Here is a 25,536-nt window from a genome sequence, read left to right as displayed (position 1 = left end):
TTTCCTTCTTGGGTGTAGCAATAGATAAGAAAATTGGTTTTTCTTTCCTTTTTTTAAAGGAAAAAAAATAAAGTAAGAAATCCAACCTGAGGATAACACTCTCCATCTTTCACTTTACTGCTCTCTAATAACAGACTCAGACTTAAAGCTCACAAACTCACCCACTGACAGCCATTTGTAGCAGCTAAAAGGAAAGCATTTCCCCCTCCCCCACGCAAAAGCATCTCTTTTAGCTCACTGGAACACAGAGGATCAAAGGGCTCTTTTTCTAAATGCTTTGAAAGCTATTCTATCATCTTTCATGAAGCTGACAGCATTCTAACTGTCCTGATAGCTACATAACGCTGATGTATTTATAACACACGGGCTCTGCCTGGGACCCAGAAAACCAAATCTTAACAAATACATTAAATAACATAGAAGATACAGTTACCCAGAGGGACCTGGCAGAAGAGAAGAACAGGCCACTTCAGACATGCTCATTTAGTTCTTTTAGCAGTTAACCTTAACTAAAAGGACTAATCAGGCACCTACCCTGACGACTTTGCAGAACAAAATAAATCTGCATTTTGCAATTCAGAGAAAACAGCATACATACACAAAATACAGCATTAATAACATGCTCGCTATTCACCTCTGAAGACCTGGAATCTAATCTCTTATTAGAAGGGGAAAAACAAACTCAGGGCTCACTAGCATCAGGATAACTCTAAATCATCTGGCACCAAGCAGTGTGTCTCCAGGCTCGTGAAGAAAAAGAACTGTGGACAGAGCCCTCTTTCTGCTTATGTCTGCTTCTAGCCAAAGGGCAAGTGAAATTGATCATATTAAATGGCTAGGGAGGGCAGTCTGTCTAGAAGGTCAGTTCCGGGACATAGCAGGAATGGGTAACCCAGAAAGGGATTAAAACAGGAGAAAATACTTCTAGGGATAAAAACACCAAGGTTAAAAAACAGAATCTCCCTCCAAGAAGGTTTCTGTTCTTAATTTTCAAATGAGGTTGGTGTGTCCAGAAGGTCTTTCACTGTAGAACAGAGCCACAGAAACAAGACAAACAGCAAGAAAATAGGATTTGCAAAGGTCTCATTACTACTGAAGATGGCTACCACTAAAAAAAGAGAGAACAAGTGTTCTTGTGTTAATTTGTCCCCAGAAAAAGGCAAAAATAAAAACATTTATAAGATTTCTGTTTCACAGAGAAATGACCAGGTCCCTGTGCCTATCAAACACCACAAGTCTCTGAACTCATTCTTCTTGTGGCCATAAATCACAGTGATTATTGAGGTATGGTATTTTCTCCCAAAAGGTTTTAAAGAAATTATTTTGTGGCACACAATTACTTTGGTGGAAGTGTCTGCTGCAGGTCTGAATTGAGATTCTTTTACCTTTCCTTCTCTAATTTCAACAAAGCAAAGAATGTAAGGAGTGAAAAGATGAAGAATTATAAAATGTAATGGACCATGGACCAGGAAAGGATAGGCATGCCTTAAGACAATGTGCTTTGTAACACCTCTAAAATGCTGTCCAGCAACAATGATCAAATACAGGCCACAAACACACACAAAAAAAGTGTTTCTACTTCTTCAGAGAAAGAGCAACTCTATCATTTGGCATTAATATTAGGCTCTTACAAGAAACATTACCTGCAAGAGAAGGGATATGAAATATAAGCTCTACTCATTATGTCACTCTAGCTTCCCCTCATAGTTCCACTACGGTATGTTATCCTTCTTTAAGTCATCTGTTTCCCTGTTTTCTGCCTCCAAAGTATCAGGAAATGGAAGCCTAAAACAACTGATGACTGGAAACTTACTGCAACAAGTACTGACACCAAGAAAATGACTCGGGTCCACAGGAACTGAATGCCTACAGTACTAACCTTGTCCCATCACCTTGCAGTTTATAGCTTATACGCAAGTTAGCTCTACACGTGCCTTTGGCAGCCCCAAGAATGTAGAGACAGTAGAATAAAAGACAAAAAACAGGACAAGGTGAAATTAAAGAAGGAATATGAGACAAAGAATTTCTTTATCCCTGATCTTCACTGTATTCATAGAGTAAACCAAGGAAATTACAGATGTTTTTGTTGTTTGTTTGTTTTTAATTACCACTGCAATGACATATAACACACACTCACAGAAGAAAACATTTTCAACCCAATTCATTGTGAGTCAAACCCATACATATGACTTATTTTTCTGGAAGAAAAGAAAAGGGGGCATTGGTTCCACAATACCCTTTTAGAAAGAGAAAACCATTAGCAATTAGCAGGTTGAATGATGATAAATAAAATACAATAGAAACAGCAATCTGTTAAAAAAAAAAAGTTTATATTCAACCTTGGAAAGAGTAGTTAACAAAATAAATGAAGTTTGCAGAAAGAAGTTATTGACAGTTCAGTTGTCATCAACAATACTCCAATATTCATAAAGCTTACCCTTGCCATATCAACAAGGAAGTTCTCAAATAACTTCCAGATATGGTTACTGGCATAGATTTCTTTCATTTCTACTTCAGTGTCCACGTAGCAGTGGTTAACAAAATTAACATAGGCAATTTTCACCTGCAGGAACAGCAAATGCACAAACAATATGAAATGGAACAACAAAAACCATTAACATTCTGTTGTCTACCTGCAAAAATACTGAATGATAAAGTTCGTCCTTTACATAATAAGAAACACCAATAGCAGTAATACTGTACATTTCGTTCTGAAGATTTAAGCAGTAAGTGTGGCAAAAAATGAATTAATGTACTTAATGAATGATAATGTGAAGAAAAATTGAGAGGTTTTGCAAACGCTCTAACATTAACCCCCCTACAAAACAAATCAATAATATATCTGATACTAAAATTACACTCAGACTACAAGGGCCTGGCTCCAAAGTCAGGAACTGTCAAAATGGAGGACACCCAGGTACTAGTCAGATGATCCTTGTGGGCTAATGCCTTGCAACAGGCTTGCTAAATACCAGAAAAAGCTCTTTAACAGAGCTGAGACTGCAATTCCTATTTTCCTACAATCCTATGTAGCACATATACTCAGGGTGAGTCTAACTCAGACTCAAATGGAAGAGAAAGCTTGTGCAGCACTGGAACCACAGACATTAACATTAGGAGGAACTTTTGAGCAAAGCAAGCATTTTTCCTTATAATAAAAGAATTAGTTATCACAAGGTGGCTTTCTCATAGCATGGCAGGATTGTGTATTTCTGCTAGGCCCAACTGCGGTGATATGAGAGCCATGCCTCCAACAGATAGCCTGTAGAAATCTCACATCTCTGACCAATGCATAGGACCAGAACAAGTTTCTGTAGAGATTGTGAAAAGATTTCTTTTGATCACATCAGGTTTGGCACAAGCACTTCCATTCTCATCAGCCTGAAGTACCACAGTCCTGCTGAACTTGTAGTACGTGCAGAATTAGGCCTCTATAAGAAGTGAATAAAAACATTTGCCAGACTGGAGCCAAAGTTAATAAAAAAAAAAAAAAAAAGAGTTCACAACAAAGCTCCCACTGATTTCATAAAAAAAAAAAAAAAAGAGTTCACAACAAAGCTCCCACTGATTTCAGCGTGCCCAGAATGTTACCCCACAGTTGCCAACAAACTGAGGCATCGGCAAAATATTAACTTGACAAATAACTCCCAGAAAATCACAAAAAAAAAGCACAGATCACAAGCTGACTAACAAAGTGCTGTACAAGGGAGAGTTTTCTATTAAGAAAATACTAGCTATCCTTTCTCATTTAGTCAACTTAACAAGCAACACCTGTTTTCTGTGCAAATATTTAACTTTTCAAGATATTAGAAATAAAACATTTTCTGAGTTTCTAAAAATTATAAGTCTGCTTCATCATTCAGTGAGTCCTACCTCAGGTATGCAGTCATCATGGGTCACCACTCTCACTATATCATCCAGTGGCAGGAGTGAATTGCACTTGATCTCTGTATATACATTTTTCCCTTCTGTACAAGCTGCTAGCAATTCCACTAGAGTGATGTGATATGCTAAAGGTCCACTGTCATCTGCTCGATCTCGCTCTGAACACATCATTTGGAGTAGAACTGGAAATGATGCTCTGTCATTGTAGAATATCAGCACATCTTCACCACCATTTATCAGCTGAAAAGGATACCACAAAGCTTTAAGAGCCCTGCAATGCAATCATTTTCTTAATTATTTAGTTCTACCTTTAAGTACACAAAGATTCTCTAGCTAGAGAGACCATTCTGGAAAAAAAGAAAGTTAGTCTGATGTGACTTACCAAATGCACATTTCAAAACAATAGCCAAGACAAACTTCTGCTCTTATCTACTGTAAGTGCAAATCTGGAACAACTCAACAAGGAATGAGCTAATGCAAGGTGAACTTGAAGTTTAATCTCTATGTAACTCTGTGTTTACCTAAGACATTATGCCATCCTCATTATTCCCACTATCTCAATTTTGTTTGAAGTTAATTAATTACCCTTACCTCTTGTTATGAGGTCAGGATGCATTATTATTCCTATTTTACAGATAGGGGCTTGAGGTACAGAAATTTAATCTTATGTGCTACCTCACACAAGAAGCCTGTGGCTCACCCAGAATTTAACCATTCTTCTGTTAGGAAGAGCTCAGCATCTGAAACAAGAATGATTTTGCTACAAGTACATTGCTCATCTCAAGAGGATCCAGAGCAGAAGTGGATGTTGGCAGCACCATTTCAGCAGATCTCACAGAAAAGTTTTGCTCTAATACTGTTTTATATGTCCTTCACACACACCTATACTGAATATGTGAATAGGAAAAGGAGGACTAGAGAAAACATAGGTCCACTACTTGATGGGGAAGGTCACCTCACAGACAAGAACACAGGCAAAGTAGAGACATTTAATGCCTTCTTCGCCTCCATCTTCAATGCTGATGATGCGCTTTGGGATCCCAGGTGCCCTGAGCTGGAGGACTGTGACAGTGAGAATGATAAACTCCCAACCAACCCTGAACATGTGTCGGATTTGCTGCTCCACCTGGATCCGTGCAAGTCCATGGGTTTAGATGGGATTCATCCCAGGGTGCTTAGAGAGCTGGCTGATATCATTGCGGGACTTCCCTAAATTATTTTTCAACAGTCTTGGGAATCTGGAGAGGTCCCGGTAGACTGGAAGCTGGCAAATGTGCCAATTACCAAGATGGGCAAGAAAGAAGACCCAGGCAATTACAGGCCTGTCAGTCTCACATCAGCACCTGGTAAAATTATGGAGAAGATGATTCTTTAAGTTACTGAAGCACACCTGGGGGACAATGCAGTCATTGGTCCCAGACAACATGAGTTCTCAAGGGGTAGGTCCTGTTGGATTAACTTGATTTCCTTTTACAGTAAGATCACCCATCTAGTCAATGAAGGGAAACCAGCTGATGTGATCTTTTTGGTTTTCAGTAAAGCATTTGACACAGTTTCCCATGGGATCCTACTGGATAAAATGTCCAGCATACAGCTAAACAAAAACATCATATGATGAGTGAACAATTGGCTGATGGGCAGGGCTCAGAGGGTTGTGGTATGTGGGGCTACTACATCAGGCTTGTGGATGGTCACTAGTGGGGTCCCCCAAGGCTCCATTTTAAGGCCAGTCCTCTTCAATGTTTTTATAAACAATTTAGATGTTGGACTAGAAGGTGGTTTGAGCAAATTTGCTGATGACACTAAACTTGGAGGAGTTGTTGGCTCCGTTGAGGGTGGAAAGGCCTTGCAGAGAGATCTGGACAGATTGGAGAGCTGGGCAATCACCAACTGCATAAAGTTTAACAAGAACAAGTCCCAGGTCCTGCACCTGGGATGGGGCAGCCCTGGATATATGTACAGACACAGTGACAAGATGCTGGAGAGCAGCCCTGCAGAGAGGGATCTGGGGGTTGTGGTTGACAGCAAGCTGAATATGAGCCAGCAGTGTGCCCTGGCAGCCAGGAGGGCCAACCGTATCCTGGGGTGCGTCAAGCACAGCATTGATAGTCGGTTGAGGGAAGGGATTGTCCAACTCTGCACTGCGCTGTGCAGCCTCACCTCGAGTACTGTGTGCAGTTCTAGGCACCACAGTACAAAAAGGATGTAAAATTGTTAGAGAGTGTCCAGAGGAGGGCTATGAAGATGCTGAAGGGCCTAGAGGGGAAGATGTATGAGGAGCAGCTGAGGTCACTTGGCCTGTTCAGCCTGGAAGAGGCTGAGGGGAGACCTCATCACGGTCTACAGCTTCCTCGTGATGAGGAGTGGAGGGGCACATGCCAATCTATTCTCTTTAGTGACCAGCAATAGGACCTGTGGGAATGGTGTCAAGCTATGACAGGGAAGTTTCAGGCTGGATATCAGGAAGAGGTTCTTCACTGAGAGGGTTGTTGCGCACTGGAACAGGCTCCCCAGGGAAGTGGTGGAGTCCACATCCCTGCAGGCATTGAAGAAATGTGTGGATGTGTCACTGCAAAAAGCCTGTCGGAGTTTAAGAAGCATTTGGACTGTGCACTTAGTCACATGGTCTGAATTTTTGGGTAGACCTGTGTGGTGCCAGGAGTTGGACTCAATGATGCTCATGGGTCCCTTCCAATTCAGGATATTCTATGATTCTATGAATATTCCTACTGGCAGTGCTGTTCTGTGAGTTTGTGTGGAGCCGTAGACCTATCTGCTCTCCATCTCCACTTTCCTTTTAAACATAGTGAACTCTCATTTAAGGTGTTAGTTCCCATAAACTCTTTCTAGTACAGAATACAACTTGGCAGCACAACAGCCATACTATTTTGCAAATAAGGCATTTCACATATCCAAGTCCACATGTGACATAAAATCCTAGCTTACTGAACTCAAGGGTAGAAATAAAGGTTGGTGGAGCTGTAAAGAAATAAGAAAGCAGCAAAAGAAGGAATGAAAATTAGTCTCCCACAGGAACTGAGAAGTAACAACATTCAGGAAACAATTAATTACATTTTCCAGTGTTACAAAAAATTCAGTTTTTGAATTTACGCTGTATGGACTGTGTTTTCCTCATTGCTTTCTTATTTTTATTTTGACAATTTGATAGAAAATTGTGATTTCAGTTGTTCCTGCACTTCCTATTCCTCTTTTTATCCTTGGATTTTTAAAATGTTTCCAGTCTGACCTTTCAAAATAGACATTTTCTGGACAATCCACAGAAGAGAAAAACGTTTTTAAAGGTACAAGTGCTTGGGAGGGAAGGAGGAGACAGAATAAGAATGCAGAAGTCATAAATTTAATTGCACTCAGTGACAATGACAAAAAGAAAATGGGGCAAATAACAGTATTCAAAAAGTTGGAAAATTCACCTATCCAACATTTTAATACTCATGTCTGGAGTACTATGTTCTTAATATATTTCAAATACAAAATAATAAAAATCCCCAGCAAACTCTCTGGGAAGGTAGATGTTTTGTCACTTTCCATTAAGCTGGCCACCCTATTCCTGCATGCTTTCTACTTATGTATGATTTGCACAGAGGAGAGGGAAGATGAATCTTCCCAGGTTTCCTCAGAGTTACAATCTTATGTCAAACCCAGGCATATCTCTTCCAGTATTGCCTGATAAAAGGGCAAGTCAAGTTGATCCCTCATCCTTTCATGTACTTATCACTGATGAATGAGTAAGAAATACCAGGGGATATTGAGTCTGTGAAATATGGTGATGCATGGCAAACTTGCTACATAGTGACTGTGAGGAATCACAAACCAAAGCGGACAATGTTGCAACATCGCAGAAAGAGCTAAGGGGACAAAGTAATAATCTTAAATGCAAGGAAAGAAGATGCCATTGTCTTTCCCCAACTTATCCACTTTTAAATGTAACTTGCAAAGAGAATCCAAACATTGGCCTAAAAAGAAACAATTCTGTTTCTAAAAACAGAAAAGGAAAACAAATATCTGTTGACAGCCAGAGAAAGTTCTCACTGAGCTCCACGAACTAAGTTAAAAGGAGTTAAGAACTCTATTCAAGTATAACGAAGGCTGGCCTGCATCAGAGGAGCTGTTGATGCTACACAATGTATCAGTCTGGAATACTAAGGATAATAGAAAAGTCTGTTATCCCATTGATCTGATTCAAAAGTTAAATTTTGCTTTCCCTTTTGTAATAATGTTTGCAATGACGGGCACTGTTCTTCCAGGAACCTCAAAGCAAGCTTGTAACAAGAAAAAGCGCCCTAAGGAACCTTTCAGGTAGGTCAATATAATTAATAGCAATCCAATGACATGGGGAACAAGATATGAAAACAGATGAAGAAACCAGATTGGGAATTTTCAATGTATTTTATGGAAGTACAACTTCTAATGGTATGTGTGCACATTCTAAAACATGTAAATATGATTAGTTTATCACTTTCTCCCAGTAAAACAAGAATAAGCTACAATATACTTCCAAAAGGTAAAAGAAAATACAGAGTAGTTAAAGGCATAGGGAGTAGTTAAAGGCATGTTGTACACTCTCAGTCTATCTTGTCTTGTGGTAAATTGTTTACACAACCCATCTGGAAGCACAGAAAAGTTGCACAGCTTATTTAAGGTCACAAAGTACATCTCAGCTGTCTGCTTACAAGCTGTCCTGACTTCTCAATTTCAACCATTACACGACACTGTTTTTGTTACATTGCCAAGCCATTCCAATACCATTCAAATTTCACTATTAGCATTCTTTTCTAACAAATCATAATTTATTAACTGTAATTCCCTACATTTTTTTAAGCAAGTCATCATCTTACCTTCTTTCATCAAAATAAGGGTGTTCCCTCCCCTCCCCTAAATTCCTGCAGAATTCATTATGTAAATGTCACATCCAAGTTGATTTTGATTTTCATCATGCAGTCAGCTTGAAAATATAGTATGACAATTTATCTTTGTGCTATTATATATCAGTAACAAAATGTATTTAAATTGAGAAAAATATCAAAACTCTAATGAGAAAGTAAAAATCTGCAAGAAGCAGAGGTGGAAGGGAAATATCTAAAAGCACTGAGGCACAACTATTTGAATTATGTAAATAAAAGGCTTATAATTGATATTACACTTTAAAACACTTCAGTCAAATTGAAAAGGTTGAGGTGGATTTCATTAAAGGTTATCCATGTAGGCTGAAGCTTTATTTTCCTAATTAGAAGTTTTTCCTCTTTGTTGCTGTGGAATGAAATTTCAGCAGGTTTTAATTCTGCTCATACACTAACTATAGCTTTCCTCTGTTTTCTTTCTGAAGATACACTTTGAAAAAAACAAATGCACTTTGAGAAGTACTATGAACCTACCTGGGCTTTTTACCATACCATTTTCAATTTTCCCCACTTTATTAATCTCATTGAACTTTTAACATAATTACAGTTAAATGCACAAGAGTCTGCAAGTTGAAGACTTCATTTATCATGCACACTATATATCAAATCCTACTTGCAGATAAGTCAATTAGGTATTTCCTTAGTAACATTACTGGCATAAAGTTTTGTCCATGAACCACTCTATGGAATTTATCAGGTCAGAATCCAAATTTAGCTAGTTGGAGTAGTTCTACCAACTCTAGCAGAAATGCCCCAGAATTACATTATAAACAAAAGCAAACTAGTAGGTAGAATCATTACATGGTTACACAGTAAAAAAGTGGTCTACAACACCACTTAAGACAAATTGATAGAGGTAAGAGCCTGTTATACGGTAAAAGAATACCACAATATTTTAAGTTGGGCATGTTGATGGGATCCTAAGATACACTGCATAAAATGAAGGCTTATGTAACTCAGATTTACATGCTACATCTTCTGCAAATAGACATCTCTATATCACCATGATAACACCCATGTTTTCTTTCTAGTAGCTATACAGATGGCCTTACAAAATTAGACTAAACTTCCTAAAACATCTGCTAAAATATTATTTATGATACCAGTTAAAATTCTAAATGATGCCATTTTATGATGCCATTTTATCCCATTGGTATTAAGAGTAAAGAAAGCAACCTCAAAATACTTTTTTTTTAAAAAGACATCATGTGAGCAATTAAAATATGAAGCATTAACTTACCTCTGTCATTACCATGTCCTGGCATTTTTTCACATATTTTCCATCTGCTTTTACAATGGTCTGCAGGAAACGCAAGTATTCCACATGACGGCCATGGGTCTCAATGCAGTGTACAAAATGCTGCACCACTCTCTCACTGATTTCATTACAAAGAAGGTAGTTATTCATGAAGATGTGCCGCATGGTTTCAGCTTCCAGAAGCTAGACATATTAAAATTGAAACAGCAGATTTATTCTGAGGTTGAGAAATACACAGGGCTCTGGACTATAGAAAGGCATACTGGTAAAGGGAGACTGAAAGAATACAGTGTGTACCAGCCCAGATATTAACCAGTAACCTTAAGGTTACTTTCCTTTCTGGATTTTATGATGACATTTCTCCACACTTTCCTATGACTCCCAAATGTCCTAAGGAGGCATAAGCAAAATATATGCCCACATAAAAGGTGAAGACACACATACAGTACACTGCTAGAGCACTGTGCTAGAGCACATCCAGACAGTATGCACTCTGCAAACTTTTACTTCAAACTTGCTCCAAATGCTCATGAGAGTCCGGAGTGCTCCTGGAGCACACACTTCTGTTTTGAATCATCTCAAAAGAATAAGGAATACACAAACACATTGAGTTTGTGCCACAACATGAACAAAAGCACAGTAACTGAGCTGACCAGAAAATTAGCTTCCAAGGAACAAATACGAAAAAGTGCAAGCAGGCTCCATACTTGGCACCTGAATTAAGTGTTAATGTTGGATAAGACGAAATCTGAGATCTAGTCTCCATCACAGTCAGGTCAGCAGCCTTCACTAACTTCACAAAAAAGCGTAAATAAAAAATAACAAAACAAATGTTCCCTCAAGTAATACAAACACGTCAGAGGTCTATAGTCCTAATATTCACACTTTTTCTAATAAAAACATGTTATGCTCAGTAGATCTGCCACTGAGGGAGATGTTATTCTGTATGTCCAGATCTGTAAACACACACATACATAGAGACATATATAGAACTTATTTTTAATCATCATCACCAAAAACATGGGTCAGATTCTGTGATCACACAAGCTTCTTGCAAGCATAATCACAGCATCTTCACCCCTGACTTACAGTCCAGATGTAAGTTAACTCATCCTAATAAATTATCAAAGTCAAGCTACACACAATGTGATGATGTGACACATGTTAATAGATACTTCCAATAAACCCCATAGATAATACTGTTTTCCACTTTTAAAATAGCAACACTGAAAACAATGAAATAGAGGGTAATGATAACAGAGAAAAGACAAGAGAGAGAAGGCAGAGAAGGCATAATTTAATTAAATTATGTATTTAGCACTGTCATTTTTCAGTGAGCCTAAATTTACTTCCATTTATAGTGTTCTATTTAAAATGAAATACTTACCCCTGGAGTTAAGAATAAATTGAGATTTTTGTGGAGGAGAACTTGATTCTGAGGATTTCCTCGGCAGAAATTCTGAAGAAAAGTGTGGGCTAGATTCATAACTTCATTCATCTTTTCATCGCTCTGCAGAAAGAGAATGCATTAGCTGGATATATCTTAACATACCTGTTACATCTGCACTATGTGAATTCAGACAGGAGCAAAATAAATCTCCTGACTCTTTACAGGCCAGGAATTCTCCCTCTGGTAAAAGCCAGGCCTCTGGTAAAAGCCAGTTTCCTTTAGAGTCCATTAGTGATGATACCTTACTCTGAATCTGCTTGACTATAGCGAGTCACAGGTAATGGCACAAACACTGAAGTTTCCAATTCATTCCATTCAGTTTTCTTAGCCTTGGGTCTCATGGCTTAGCCTACAGTTACTGTTCTTCTGTGAATTTCTGGAGGGCACTACAGGTTGTTTTTTTTTGTTGTTGTTGTTGTTGTTTTTTGTGATTCTACTATTAAAAAAAAGTAATAATTGCAAGATATTAAAGGTACTGATCTCAAAGCAAGATTTCCTAGTGCACGTTTATCATTTCCTCATTAAAAAAAAAAAAAAAAGCACTAAGTGGCTTGATTTTCAAAAATATTGTCTAGTCTGCACTGATTTCAAGTTTCAGAAAAGCTTTGACTTTTATATAGCTACATACAAAATACACGTGTATGTGCGTGTGTGCACCTACACTCATGTTCACACATATACCCCACATAAATATATATGTGTGGTTTCATCTTGATTTTATATTCCTCTCAGATAATATTCTAACCATGATGTGATAAACCACCTTTATCAACAAGCACTATTATTTTACTGAAGAAAGCTGAACCTAGTGTATCTATCATAACATTAGTATATAACACTCAGGAAAACACAGCCCAGAGGAGTTTTTATCTCCTTCAATGCTTAAGATCTAGAAAGATCTTCAAAAGTGTGAAATGTGTTTATTTGATTCGTGTCAGTATGGAACAATGCTAGGGCCGCATGATGAAATATAAGCTCCTATTTAAGAAAAACAGAGTGATTAGTGTACATAGTTCTTGTATCATGCAAAGGAATGATCCAGCAATTTGTGTAAATAGAGGGTTTGAAGGGCGAACATTGAGACTCTAGTCTGGGAGATAAGAGGACCAAGGAATTGTTTTTAGGAAACTGCAGACTGTTGCATGGGACGCTGGGCAAGCCTCTGATAACCAGCAAAGAGATCCACCAAATAAGGAGAAAGGGGGAGTTGAAGGACGACCGAAGGACAAAGCCTGGGAGGAAGACTACGAGCCTTCAGCACAAGAGACCCCCAGAAAGACCACCAGAGACTGCTATGCATGCGTCCAGAGAGGGTTTGGATTCCAAGAACTAATTATAATAACCCCACCTTTTCTAGGAATAGTGATGAATATGTATTAGTCTAGGAGTATAAAAATCAGACACCTGATGTAACAGGTGTGCGTCCCGGTAGAGCAGAGACTCCCGGTGCACCCAGCGCTGTTTGCTTGCCTCTATTCACTTAATAAATCACAAAAATCCTATTTGGGACTTAATCATTTATCTCAAAAGGTTATCTAGATCATTCACTTGTATGCTCACTACCACAAAATCAGTACAAAATCACAACATCTTATGAAAAGCCTACGGATGGAAGTAAGCTGGAGGCTTGCCACTACAGAAATAGTGAAATGATTTCAGACTTGGTCCTTGAAAGCTTATGTGTTCACCTTATGTACCTAGAATAGCATTCATATTAGTATCTAACAGTGGAATTTAGATACCCTGCCAGGAGCTCCACTAAATCGTAATTTCAAACTGCACAGTTTCTACAGTTCAAAGGCTTGCCCATTTCAGAAATGGGATGATAGCACTCTAACATCCAGGAACCTTAGGTAGTCAACATTACCTCTTACTAAAACATATTCTTTGTAGACACCCATATTTAAACTTGATCCTGAGCCCAAACCCATTACTATTAAGGGAGAGTAAACAGCATCACCTTTTTACGTTTGTACCACACTTCACTAAATTTGGCGAGGATAATTTTTCAAGTTGATTCTTGGGCCTTTTGAGGCATTTCTCTTTACTGAGTTCATGTCCTTTACCAACAAAATTAACAGACTAACCTTTTCATAGGGTATCTGCAGAAGGTCCAAGACTACCAAGTGGGCACCCATATTTTTCAGCAAGCGCTGCTGCTGATTTCGACACTTTTTATTCTGAACACAAAGTTTGCTGAGTCGAATCAAAATCTATAAATAAACAAATAAGTACGCAAAAAAAGAAAGATGACATTAGATAAAAACACAAATAAAATATTTTACAACAACTACTGAATCTACTTATCACAAGTATTTCAAGCAAGTTTCTTGGCAGATATACCAACCTCTTTAACAATGTTGTAATTATTGCTTTTATTGCTGTCAATCTGGGGTTTTTTGGTTCCATCCTCTATTGGACTCAAAATATTTGACTCCTGTAACAAAGAACATAACAAAAGTTGATCTATTGCAATTTCCTCAACATGAACTAATTATACAGAGCAACAAGTGAAGAAACAACATCACAACACTAATAGGGCACAGACATAACATAGATGATAAAGAAAAAGACTGTTCAATAACTATCCACCAGTTGCTGTTCAGTGATTTAAAAGATACACATTCAAGAATCCTTCTGTTGTTTCATCCTTCTCTTGTATCATATTTCCAACATAATTTGAAACAATTATTCTATGTCTTCATGCTTCTGATTCTCCTAAAAAAAAACATGTCCCTAAAACATTCACCAGAGATAAAATGGAATCAACAAGGAATTCAAGGCACTATGAGAATGGGAACCGTAACAATATTTCAATAGCCACCACTTGCTCTGCCCAAAAACATGCGTTTTCAAATCTCATTGTGTTCTCAAACTTCCTAATGTTTTAGGAAATTGAATAATGCTAAAAATGACACGTGCACACCAATCTGAATGTTTTGGTCACCTGAAACCCCTCTCGGGACTTTCTTAGTTCATTGTGAAGATTAGGAGTTCTATAAATTCCATCTGGTCTAAATTTCCAGCTAGGCAAGAACAGCTGAACCACCTGGCCATGGAAATTGTTTATAACAGTGTCAGCACTCCTGTTCAGCATGGTCTTGTTGATCTGTGCAACAACAGTGGATTTTTATTTGTTTAGGCTGTTAGTATGCATGCTGCCTTCTCTCTAGCTGTTTGAATCAATACTTTGGAAGATATTTCAGACTCTGCTATAACTAACCACTCTTTTCTGTTCTGGTACTGTGGGTTAACCAAGATTAATCTACCTGTTACTTTTATCAGTCTTCTTCCTTAATCAAAGTAGTTTTATAATCCATGTGAACTATGTGTCTTATCTGGAAATGATGATCAGCATTAAAATGCTGAATCCATCCCTTTTTCCTAACAAAATAAAAACCTATTTATTGAACCAGTAATAGTATTCCAGGGGCTTAGTTATCAAGAGATAATCACACCACTGGGATACCAGAGACACTCTATTGCATATCTTGCCTTGTTACACCCCGTGATAGACATTCTCTGTCACGCTTTTCCACAGGGGACAGGAAGTGATAGAGTTTAAGTCACTGAGAAAGGTTCTCTTCTGAGAATCTCTCTCCTCCAACCTTAGGATATGGGATTTTCTGAAAAAAAAAAAAATACTTTTTTTATTCATAAAGTTCACAGGCAACCAGGATATCACTCTGCACCAGATTTAAGATTGTTTTAACAGTTCCCAAACAGAGGCCCAGGTTCTAGCATTTAATCTGAGTAGTTCCCCACTGCTGACAATCTCATTCAATTCAGCACGATGGCCATGCGAGACACTAATCTGCATCATGGCAGCACAGCTTTGCCCTTCATAGGCTATATTTATTTAACAGGGGAGTGAGGAGCATTCACAGGCTCCAGTTCAAAATCTCAACCAATGTGTGTTGCTTCAGGAGATGTTTGTTTAAAACACTTCCACGAGCCAGGCAATCTACCAAAGACCAGCACAGGAGGAGAGCAAGGAACACTAAACACCCGAGGGTGCTGAAAGTTTATACCATTTGAAACCTCTCTGAACTTTCTTATCAGATTTTGAAGATTAGAAGTTCTGTTAAGTTTCACTGGACTGTATTCCAGTTTCACCTTTGGAGTCCTTTTACTGAGATGTATATTTCTCCTCCTCAGCTCTGTGTTTCTGGTGCTACACCACCAAAACAACCTCCAGTGACAGGACAGTAAAGACCACATTTTGTGTAGTCCAGGGTATGCATAGACTCTTAACACCCTTACTAGAGCCACCCAAGCAAACAGGCTTTATCAGCTTTTCCTTTCCAAAGCAAGGCTCAGTTATGTGGGATCAATTTCAGCATTTCTTCCTAATGCTATGTAGTGTCTAATTAATGTCTGACCTAAGTCCTAACACTCTTTCCTGTAATTCTGAACTCCACTTCCTACCAAAATGATCTTGCATGGCTGTAAAATCTTGTGTTGTGGATACTTTATTTAGAAGAACAGGGCCACTGTCCTAAAACATCTGGAGTTATGTGACTGCATTTAAAAAACAAAACAAAACCAAAAAAAAAGCAAGTCTCTAGCCCTTGACCCGAAAAATGACCCAAAAAGATTCAAAAGCCTAAGGGCAGATATATATATATATATATATGATTTTTTTAAAAAAAAATCCTTATGCCAATCTTGCAATATGAGGACAGAAATGTGGGCTTAACATACGACTGTCCTGGAATGTAATTTAAGCCCTTATGCACACTTCAACATTGTCTGAGATAAAATAAGCACAGACCAATGGAGCATGTTTCCTAAGGACATAGATGTTTATCCAGATCAGTACCAAATACTCAGGACCCATTCCAAAAAAGCATGGGATCTCACAAGGATATTTATCTGCTTGCAGCTAGTCACCTGCTTCATACATTGTAGATTACGACCAGCACCTCACCTCTTAAATCGGACTTAAGATAACAAAGAGTAAATGCACTATAGTTTTGCCAGGTAAAAACATTTCCTGCCAATTAAAGAATAATTTAACATTTTGCGAGACATTAAGGAAGACAGCACTGTAACACAAGAACGCAGTTACTGAAAAGAGCAGAAGAAAACATTCACCACACTGGTGAAAGAAGGTTTATCTTCTGTTCTGTCTAATCCTAAAGCTCAGCCAGAATACTAATTATTCTTGCTTTTGCTATTTTCATTAACCAGATCACCAGTTTGCAGTTGTTCATCAAACTACAAATTCACATCAAAGCAATTCTAGCAGCAAAGGCTTTAAACTCACCTCTATTGGCTCTTCTCCCCCTTTGGTCTGATTATCGCCCACATCTCCACTCTCATAAGTACTGTTTTTTTCAACCCACAGTTCCGATTTTTCTACAGTCAGACGTAGCTGATCAAGATCAGCCTTGATTTGCTTGTAGTTATCAACATCTTGATTAGACACCAGCAACTGAACCTGGAAATACAGTAAATTGTAAAGCTACTATAGCACTAGCACCAGCACTTACACCTGGGAAATTTGCTTGCCAGTTTCCATTTTAAGTCTCTCTTTTCATATGTTTTTTGCAATCTTCCCTATGAAACTGAAACATGGCACAAACAGTCTTTTTAGCCTCCATTCACTAAGAACCTTTAACAGAGCTGTGGTTGCCCAAAGCAGGATAGCTATAACACTCACAGCATTCTCCCTCCTTCTTTAATATGCTGCAAAAGATTTTCAGCACAAGTACATATATACAAGCCCCTGAGCTCCCAGCAGTTAGCTCTGATGCTATGATTATGATCCTCATGGTATTAAAACACAATTAGAAATAGCTTATCCCATCAGCATGGTACTTCATAAGGAAAGGAAAAAAAAAAATGGAATGGCAAGGAATCAGGACATCCAAAGAAAAGTGAGAATGGCCAGCAACTTCAACGATCACCTACAAATACAGATAAATATCCTACTTTTAACACTGTTGGAGCAGATCAGAAAAACTTGTTTGAATAGCTCACAAAGTGATGTTCAGGTTCAGACAGTTTCCCACCATCTGAGTGGCTGCTTCTTTATCTCACTTTCATTTTTTTTACTGCTGAAATTATCTGTTCTTTCTTTTCATTATTTCTAGTTCTTGATTTAGCACAATTTACACATCTCCTTTCTTTCTAATGGTCTTTGCTCTCCCAAGATTATTAAGATAATTTACCAACAAAATAACAACAATCTGTACAATAAATCAATAGACACTATTAAGAAATCACACTTATTTAAAACTATATAGTCACATGGCAGATAGGAACACTGATAGGAAATTTTTTTAAAAATCACTACTTGCAGGCAAATATTCACTATTTTGTAACACTAAGTTTTCATAATCTTCTCTTAGTCTAGTACAATTCATTATTTTGCAGAATTTATGAATGCTGCTCATCCACAAATATTCATATTTCAAGTTCTCTGTAGTCTTTTTTGTGTATTTGCCAATCAGCTTTCTCCTTCCTTTATGAAAACATGTAAAGCTTCTCAAACTTATCTCAAAATAAAAGCTATTTATGCACCTAACCAGCAAGGCCTAACTTTAACATCCAGGTGGGAGGTCATTATGCTACACAGCAATAAATAAATAAATTAATAAATTAAACAAAAGCTTTCCAGGTCTTTATCATTCATCTTGTTTTTCAACAAGAGAAACCTCCACATCTTACATAACAATAAGACAACATGCTAGCAAACTCCTGAAATAAGCATCAGATAGTTTTAACAACATATGTTATAGGGTTACGTAACAGAGATGTCTCTGTCATCTAGCCCTGTAACATCAGATTTCCCAGTACTAATCCCCTGACACATGGAATACACACATGCAATGTTATCAAGCAGAAAGAGTAAAAGCTGAAAACAGGCTTGGCTGTATTACTTGCTTCGTTATTTGGGCATGTCTGTATCATGCACTATGCAAGGACTCCTGAATTAGAACTAGAATTGAAAACATGGCATTTATAACAACAAAGCTTTACACACAGCTTAGGTAGTCCTGAAGACAGGAAAGTCTTGTTGCTGACACAGGTAAACGGTTTGCAGAACACAAGCTACTACCTCAGTCTCTGAGGGATCACAACAATAAGTCTCACTGTGGAATATGTGTGTCCCAGACGTCACCATGGACATACATTTTCAATAGTGGGTGCACAACTAGAATACACACCAGCACATATATTCAACTCTAAAAACAACAAGAAAATCTCTGCTTAATTGGGACTTTTAAGAAACTTCCTTTTAGCATTATCAAGCTACAAACAGCAATTCAGGTAAGAAAAGCAGCCTTTTGAAATACTTTCCTCACAGTTCCCTGAAATAATACTATGCACATTTGTACCTGTTTAAATGCTTGCAGAACTTCTGCTCTCTGGCTGAAGTGCTTAAAGAGCAGTTGGAGAGCACCTGAGAGCAAAGGAGGGTAGTCGTGCATGATAAGATGAATGAGGACCCGTAAAAAAGTTCTGCCCCCTTCATCATCAAGCTGAACCGCATTCTTTTCTTTTCTACAACAGAAATAGGGGAAAAAAAGACCAAATAAAGTAAGTAGAAAATAAGTAAAAGCTTTTTACACAAATATGCCTGCACACACAATCTTCATTTGACAGAGCTCTTAAAACCAAATCTAATATGCTGTGGGATGTAAATTATAAACACCCCTTTAACGTTTTTATAAGGACTTCAATCGTATGGTTGGATGCTGTTTTGGCAATCTTGTAGTAGAATGGACAAAATGGAATTAAAGTAAATATGTATAAAATGTGTCAAATATTGTGATTAAAATCCATATTGCAAAAACATTCGTTTATGTTGCAGATAAATTGTGCCAAGCTTGTTCACAGTCCAAATTAACTGAAGGCAACAGCATTTTATCAGAGATTAATTTGGCCCTATCCTTTTCACTCCTTCCCTTTTCAGCTGCTATTAAAATTTCATTCAAGAAAAATAAACTAAAAAATTGTAGGAATTGCCAAAAGCATCATATTTCTGGAATCGCTTGTATAATCTGGAGCAACAGAAAACAGATTTACACTTAACATATCAAAGCAGAAATAATGTTGCCAAAAAAACATTCAGTCTCTCTGTTCATTTTAAAGATGCAGATGCCAGGGGCTATGTGTTGTTTTACATTAGGGGAATTCAGGGAGAGGACTGAAGGCATTGCTCTCACTGGTAAAGATTGAGAATGCATAAGGGACACAGAGGAAAGATCAGAAATCCCATCTTGCGGATCTTTCTCCCTAGTTCCAGGAAAAACATTAAAGTCTAAGGTTTTGTCTAAATGGGAATCATTTTAACTGGTATAATTATAAAATTGTACCAGCAAAGTTAAACCAATATAGTGATAATGGTAGTAACTCTCCAGTGTGGATATTTTCTGTGCTTTTTTTTTTTGTTGTTGTTGTTGCTGGTGTTCACAGCATAGCTGAAACCACTTCCAAGACTCTGCAAGAGTAACTTGTGATCTACAGGCCTCTGGTGGTCCAGAAGATCATGGCAAGTGGGTCCACAGTTGATCTGTGGAGTCATATGAAATCGGTTAATGTTGGCATTACATTCTTGTAATTTCAAGGACAGGGTGCAATGACAACAGGTCATGTGATCAATAAGAAATAGTGAGGGTCAACAATAACGTCCAGATCCAAGAAATTTGGGATGACAGTCATAAGGTACACCAGAAAATGGTCTTTCTTTAAAAGCACCCATATGAGACATTATAGAGAGAAATAAATAGTGTGTTTTAGCCCAATACACCTGTACACCATTCCCCAGCTGCCTTCGGGAACAAGGCAAAACTTTCTACTGTCTTACAATGGTAGATGATCAAGAGGGTGATCATCGCATTCTGTCAACCAGTCATATGCACTGGGCTGTTTGCTTGTTTGAAATCCAGGTCTCTTCTGGCACATTTCTGTCTACAAGTAGGTTATGTAATAAGTAGCCACCAAAGGAAGAGAAACAGGTATGAAAACACATATAGAATATAGACACATTGTCCATGATAATTATCAAGGTGAACAGAGATAAAGAAGTACAACTTCAGAGAATATACCTGCCAGCAAACATGGTTTCAGCCTGAGCTGCAATCTCATCTATGTCAGGAACAATTGCTGGAAAACAATCAAAATAACATTTTATTTTGTTTTTTAACATAATGATCATTGTATAATCTGCACAGTGAAGAGGAACTCTGTCTTCAAAGTGTGTATTATAAAGTGAAGGTCTTACTGCATTCCTCAGCTAAGCAAAACTCCATATATTCAAGGGAAAAACAGAAGGGATAGAACAGTAGGGAAGAAATAGGACAGAGGGCAGGGTTAAATTGTGTTTTACTACTACTAAGGAAGAGCCAAATTCTAGTGATGCACTAGAGCTATATGGTGCTATATGACAAATGACACAGAATATGAAACTTTTACATTTTTGTTAGACCAGACATACCCCATAAAGCAGCAAAACAAGATATGTGAACTTCAGAATATTTATCATAAACCAAATCATTTACCACACTATTATTCCGCTTTGGAATAACTTTAATATACCTTACTACTTAAGACTTCAATATTCTTTAACCACCCCATTGCTGCACAGCACCTCCAATTAAATTCTCCCCTACCTGTAGCTCATCACACATACAGCTGTCAGTCTTTCAATCACTCTGCATGCACAAGAACACTCCATGAAAAGCCAAGCCATTCCAGTGCCACATTCACCTCAGTTAAAGCAGTCCTCATCCCCTTACAACCATTTTTTTCCAAAATGTTTGTCATTTTCCAGTTTTTTGGGGAGAGTACAAATGAGAGAATAAAATGCCACAATGGGAGAAAGGAATCACATTTTAGTTCGAGGATGAAAGACCAGCCAGCATCTTTCTTGTGGAATTCCTTAAGATCTTCATTTTCTCACAAGCTTTTCAAATTCAAGTGACATGCATCTTCTGTTGTAGTTGAGTTTACTGCTTGCTAAAGTATCTGTAAAAATGTAATAGTCTACACATAATTATTTTATATTTTAACACAATAGCAACATTTACCTGAGGGAATTCCTGGTGTGTCAGGTGGAGAAGTTGTAGAGCTATCGACATGTTCATTGTTTTCCCCAAACTCTCTCTTATAGATAGACAGCATGTAGGATATTCTATAGTCCAGTCTAACACTGAGAATAAACTACAAGAAGAAATTTAAAAATAAGACTTTTCTTCTCCTAAGTAATAACAGGGGTTAGGGTTTGTTTGTTTGTTTGTTTTTGTGGAGGAATGTAAAGGGATATATGATTATTTAAAATAAATATGTCCACTATGAAATACAAATCCACTACATTTGCTTCAGCTTGCTGTGATTTCTTTTTTCCTTCCCACCATCCTGGGATGTATTGAACACTTCCCTGTCATCTGCTGAATACTCAGAAGCAGACTTATTTGTCCTGAGGCTCCAGCACACTGCCTTGTCCATGCTGCCTACGAGCCAGAACAGTACATCCAAGCCCATGCTGAAACAGATTATTTCATATTTCAGCCAGGCTTCTAATAAGCAATAGTGATAAGAAGTGGTGTGGGGTGGAGAGTAAAGATGACATGCTCAAGGATCACCCACTCAGATGCCTGACAGACGCTTTCTTTTAATTGTTGGTGTCTTCAGCTGTGAAATCTGAAACTCATACAGGAAAAATCCTAAATCAAACCTTAAGTGCTGCTTTTACATTGGAAAAGGGAGGAAAATAACCTGTCTATAGACATTAGTACCAACTGAAGGACTAAGGATACACATCCTATACTTTATCAACTGACTGCCCATCAACTGAGCTTCAGTACTTCCCACACACATGCTCCTTGCCCGCAGTAAATGTAAGCATACAATGAAGAGGTTTACAATTATTTAACATTTCACATACAGTGGGGGTGAAATCAGGTACATTAAATTACCAAGACTCAGGTGGCAAGTGATGACTAAGCAAATGGTGGCAACCTGATTCTTTGATCTCTAACTAAAATCATACAACCTCCCAGACCCAGAGTACTGTCATAAGATTTCACTAGGGTAACTTGGACTATGCCATCTAAAAGCAAATAAAATGCCAGTTTAATAAACAATATATTTTCTTTAAAATCTTCTAACAAAAGAGAAAAAATGCAGGTTTATTTTGATTCCATTATCAAGTTACCCTGTCATTGTAGAAGCAAGATTTTTAAAAATACACATTTCTCCAGTCCCCATGTAGTCAACTAAGTCTATCAGGCCATCTGTTTAATTCTGGCTGATAGCAGTATAGAAACTGTTAAGTAAAAATACACCTTTACTTAAAGGAATAAGAGGATATATTGAGAATCCAATTACTATAAACTTAAATATTTCTTAGAATAGAATAGTTTTAATCACCACTTTACTAGCTATGCATGACAATACAGTAAATCTAAAATAATCTTACTTGCCTTTTAGGGTAATAGTGCAATAATGAAAGGTAACATGATTTAAGTTAGTCCTTCTTCATTGTACTTTAAATCAAACTGAAATACTCTGCATTACTTGTGAGCTAAGGTCATATATAAGCATATATACCTGGGTTCACCCAACATGACAACTTGCTAATCTGGAGTAATTTGACTACGTAACTAAATCATAACTAACAAACCACCAATAAAGCAACAACACAGGATTACTCTCCAGTCCTAGGTGCTCTTGCACTGAATGTGCTGTGAAAGATGAAAGGTTGAAACAAAATGTGATTCTCTTTCCACTGAGCAGACAGAGAATGCACAGGAAGAGGTTGGTGTCCTGGAATCATTCATCTGTGTATCAACCAGTAGAGCATGACAGCATGGAGAAAAATACATACAGTCGCCAAATCAAATGAAAATGAGAAACAATACACATGAATGGTATTCTTTGGGTGATATCACTTCAGAACACTTCTTTCTCCCCCATAAGCCTTAAACTAAAGCAGCTCTGAAAGTAACATGTGCAGTATTGAGGATAATCTAACAACTGATAGCCTTTCATATGACAAGTAATTAAGGCAATCTAAATAATTTATAAGCATTCAGAACAAATGGAATCCTTCAAAAGTGACAAGGGTACCGAGAGATGAGCAGAATTTACAGAAAACACTGAAAATTTCCATCGCTGCATAAGTATTGCAGAATCTGGGATTTGATATGCAGAACATATGTGTGCCACTTTACTTTCTAATAACACAAAGTGAAAATTCTATGTCAGAAGGCACACTAGTGTTATGAACTGACAGCTTGTCAGTTCAGCTAGGAGAACAGTCTGTGGGCGGCTAACAGTGGAAATCTGAAATGGACTTCAAAACTGTGTGGCCTTGCCTGACTTCAGTGGGTCTGTGTCCAATTCTGCCCTTCACCAAACTACTGCGAAGGTAGTGTCAATACTAAAGTCAAATAAGCTACCACAGTGTAAAATGAGTGATAATGAAACTGGAACAGGAACACTGTCTTTAGAAAACATTAGAGAGGTAGCTTAATGTACATGTTCTGCCTCTTCACATTTATAGTGATAGAGTTTCTACAGCACCTAGATCCTTCAGAATTTAAATGTAACACAGTGAGGACCACAACTGTACCATTGTTCACACAGAGAAGTTTTCTTCCTCGTATCAAAGCATTATTTACTCAATGAACAGATCAGTAAATAGCAAGAATGAAGGTAACAGAACCTGAGACTACGTGAATAAATAAATAAGTGTGAAAGAATTGCCATTTAATACTCTATCAATCATTATTACCTGCAAAATCTCAATGATTTTCAATTTGGTGTCCATTACAATCACGTCTTCACTCTCTGAGGTGCTGGCTTGCTTGCTTGGGTGAATGCTTGGCTGTACATCAGCGGCACTGAGGGGAAATACAGATCCTCTGCTCAGTACCATTTGGGTCATCATCTCTCCTACACCATGGATGGTCCTCATAACATTGTTTCCTATGCATTAAACACATTTACCATCAGTGAAGCTTTCTTGCAAAGATATATACGACACATACAACTGTGCTGTCAAATGCCTTTACAGTCTTAATTGGCCTATTGAAAAACAAGTCCTCAATTCCTCATCAAATATCAGGATGGATTCACTCAAATTACCCAATGGTTTTGTGAAAATTTTCTTCACTCATTTTCCAGGGAATCATTGCTTACAAGGTCAACAGATGGAAAAGATACCAAAAGCTTTCTACAGCTCTGTTAGTATGTTCAAGAAATAAAAAGTGGAGCAAAAGGAATCTCAGTAGTTCACATAATTCAATTCATCTAAAGGCACATTATTTATACCTAAGACTTCTATATCTAATTTCTGAAAGAGGATTGTTTAACCTGTTTTTAAGAATATTTAATTGACAAATATCTCACCTTTTACAGCATTCCTAAATGAGCTACTCCACTTCTTGACTATGTATACTGTTAGAAAACTTTTTTTTTTTTTTTTTCAGAGAACATTTATTGGTATTTCATTTATATCTTCCACTGCTGTAATTTATGACCTTGCTTTGCAGACACATAGGAGGAGTTAATTTTCCATGCCTACTCCAACTGATGTCTTCCCCTTAATGACTGATCACAGTAAAATGCTTGATGGTAAAGATGCTTTTGGCACTTCAAAAGCTCAAGTTTCATATATGTCACACTAACAGAGAGTAGAGATTTGAGGCTGTGAAAGACTGATTAATCTCTGTACATGGTCCAGATGACAGTCCACAATCCAAAGACAACTAAAACAACTAGCAGGAAAAGGACTGATGCATCTTCCCAGAGTTGCTGGCCTTCTAATGTATGTGAATGAGTAACAAATAGGGCAGAAGCATCTTAACAAAGTCTGGAGCTGCTGCTGGGTGTACGTATACATGTATCTCTACATAACAAGCCGAATAGGAAACATGCCTATGCATGCTTAAGCTTGCTGAAGCTCATGATAAATATGATTAATTCCATTATACACACTGACCACCTGGACAGTTTGCAAATCCATATACATTTACATGTGTGCTTTATGTCTCTGTACTTACTTTCTG

The 25,536-nt window shown here is 37.7% G+C and overlaps 1 protein-coding gene across 10 annotated transcripts in view; it reads right to left on the bottom strand.

Moving 5' to 3' along the window:
* Positions 1-25,536, bottom strand: part of ITPR2 (inositol 1,4,5-trisphosphate receptor type 2) — a 281,796-nt gene that overhangs the window by 137,288 nt on the left and 118,972 nt on the right. For all 10 annotated transcript variants that reach the window (XM_035321243.1, XM_035321209.1, XM_035321166.1 and 7 more), the window contains 11 exons: positions 24,261-24,454; positions 21,553-21,685; positions 20,572-20,629; positions 18,859-19,024; positions 16,782-16,955; positions 13,860-13,949; positions 13,600-13,725; positions 11,450-11,572; positions 10,045-10,245; positions 3,874-4,125; positions 2,438-2,563 (listed from right to left, as the gene is read on the bottom strand). In XM_035321243.1, coding sequence (XP_035177134.1) covers positions 2,438-2,563; positions 3,874-4,125; positions 10,045-10,245; positions 11,450-11,572; positions 13,600-13,725; positions 13,860-13,949; positions 16,782-16,955; positions 18,859-19,024; positions 20,572-20,629; positions 21,553-21,685; positions 24,261-24,454 — 1,643 coding nt within the window. The remainder of the gene's footprint in view (positions 1-2,437; positions 2,564-3,873; positions 4,126-10,044; positions 10,246-11,449; positions 11,573-13,599; positions 13,726-13,859; positions 13,950-16,781; positions 16,956-18,858; positions 19,025-20,571; positions 20,630-21,552; positions 21,686-24,260; positions 24,455-25,536) is intronic.

The sequence above is a fragment of the Oxyura jamaicensis genome, chromosome 1 (genome assembly GCF_011077185.1).
Source record: "Oxyura jamaicensis isolate SHBP4307 breed ruddy duck chromosome 1, BPBGC_Ojam_1.0, whole genome shotgun sequence".
Lineage (NCBI taxonomy): Eukaryota > Metazoa > Chordata > Aves > Anseriformes > Anatidae > Oxyura > Oxyura jamaicensis.
Note: the sequence above shows the minus strand (reverse complement) of the source record. Positions and strands in the feature narration are given on the sequence as shown.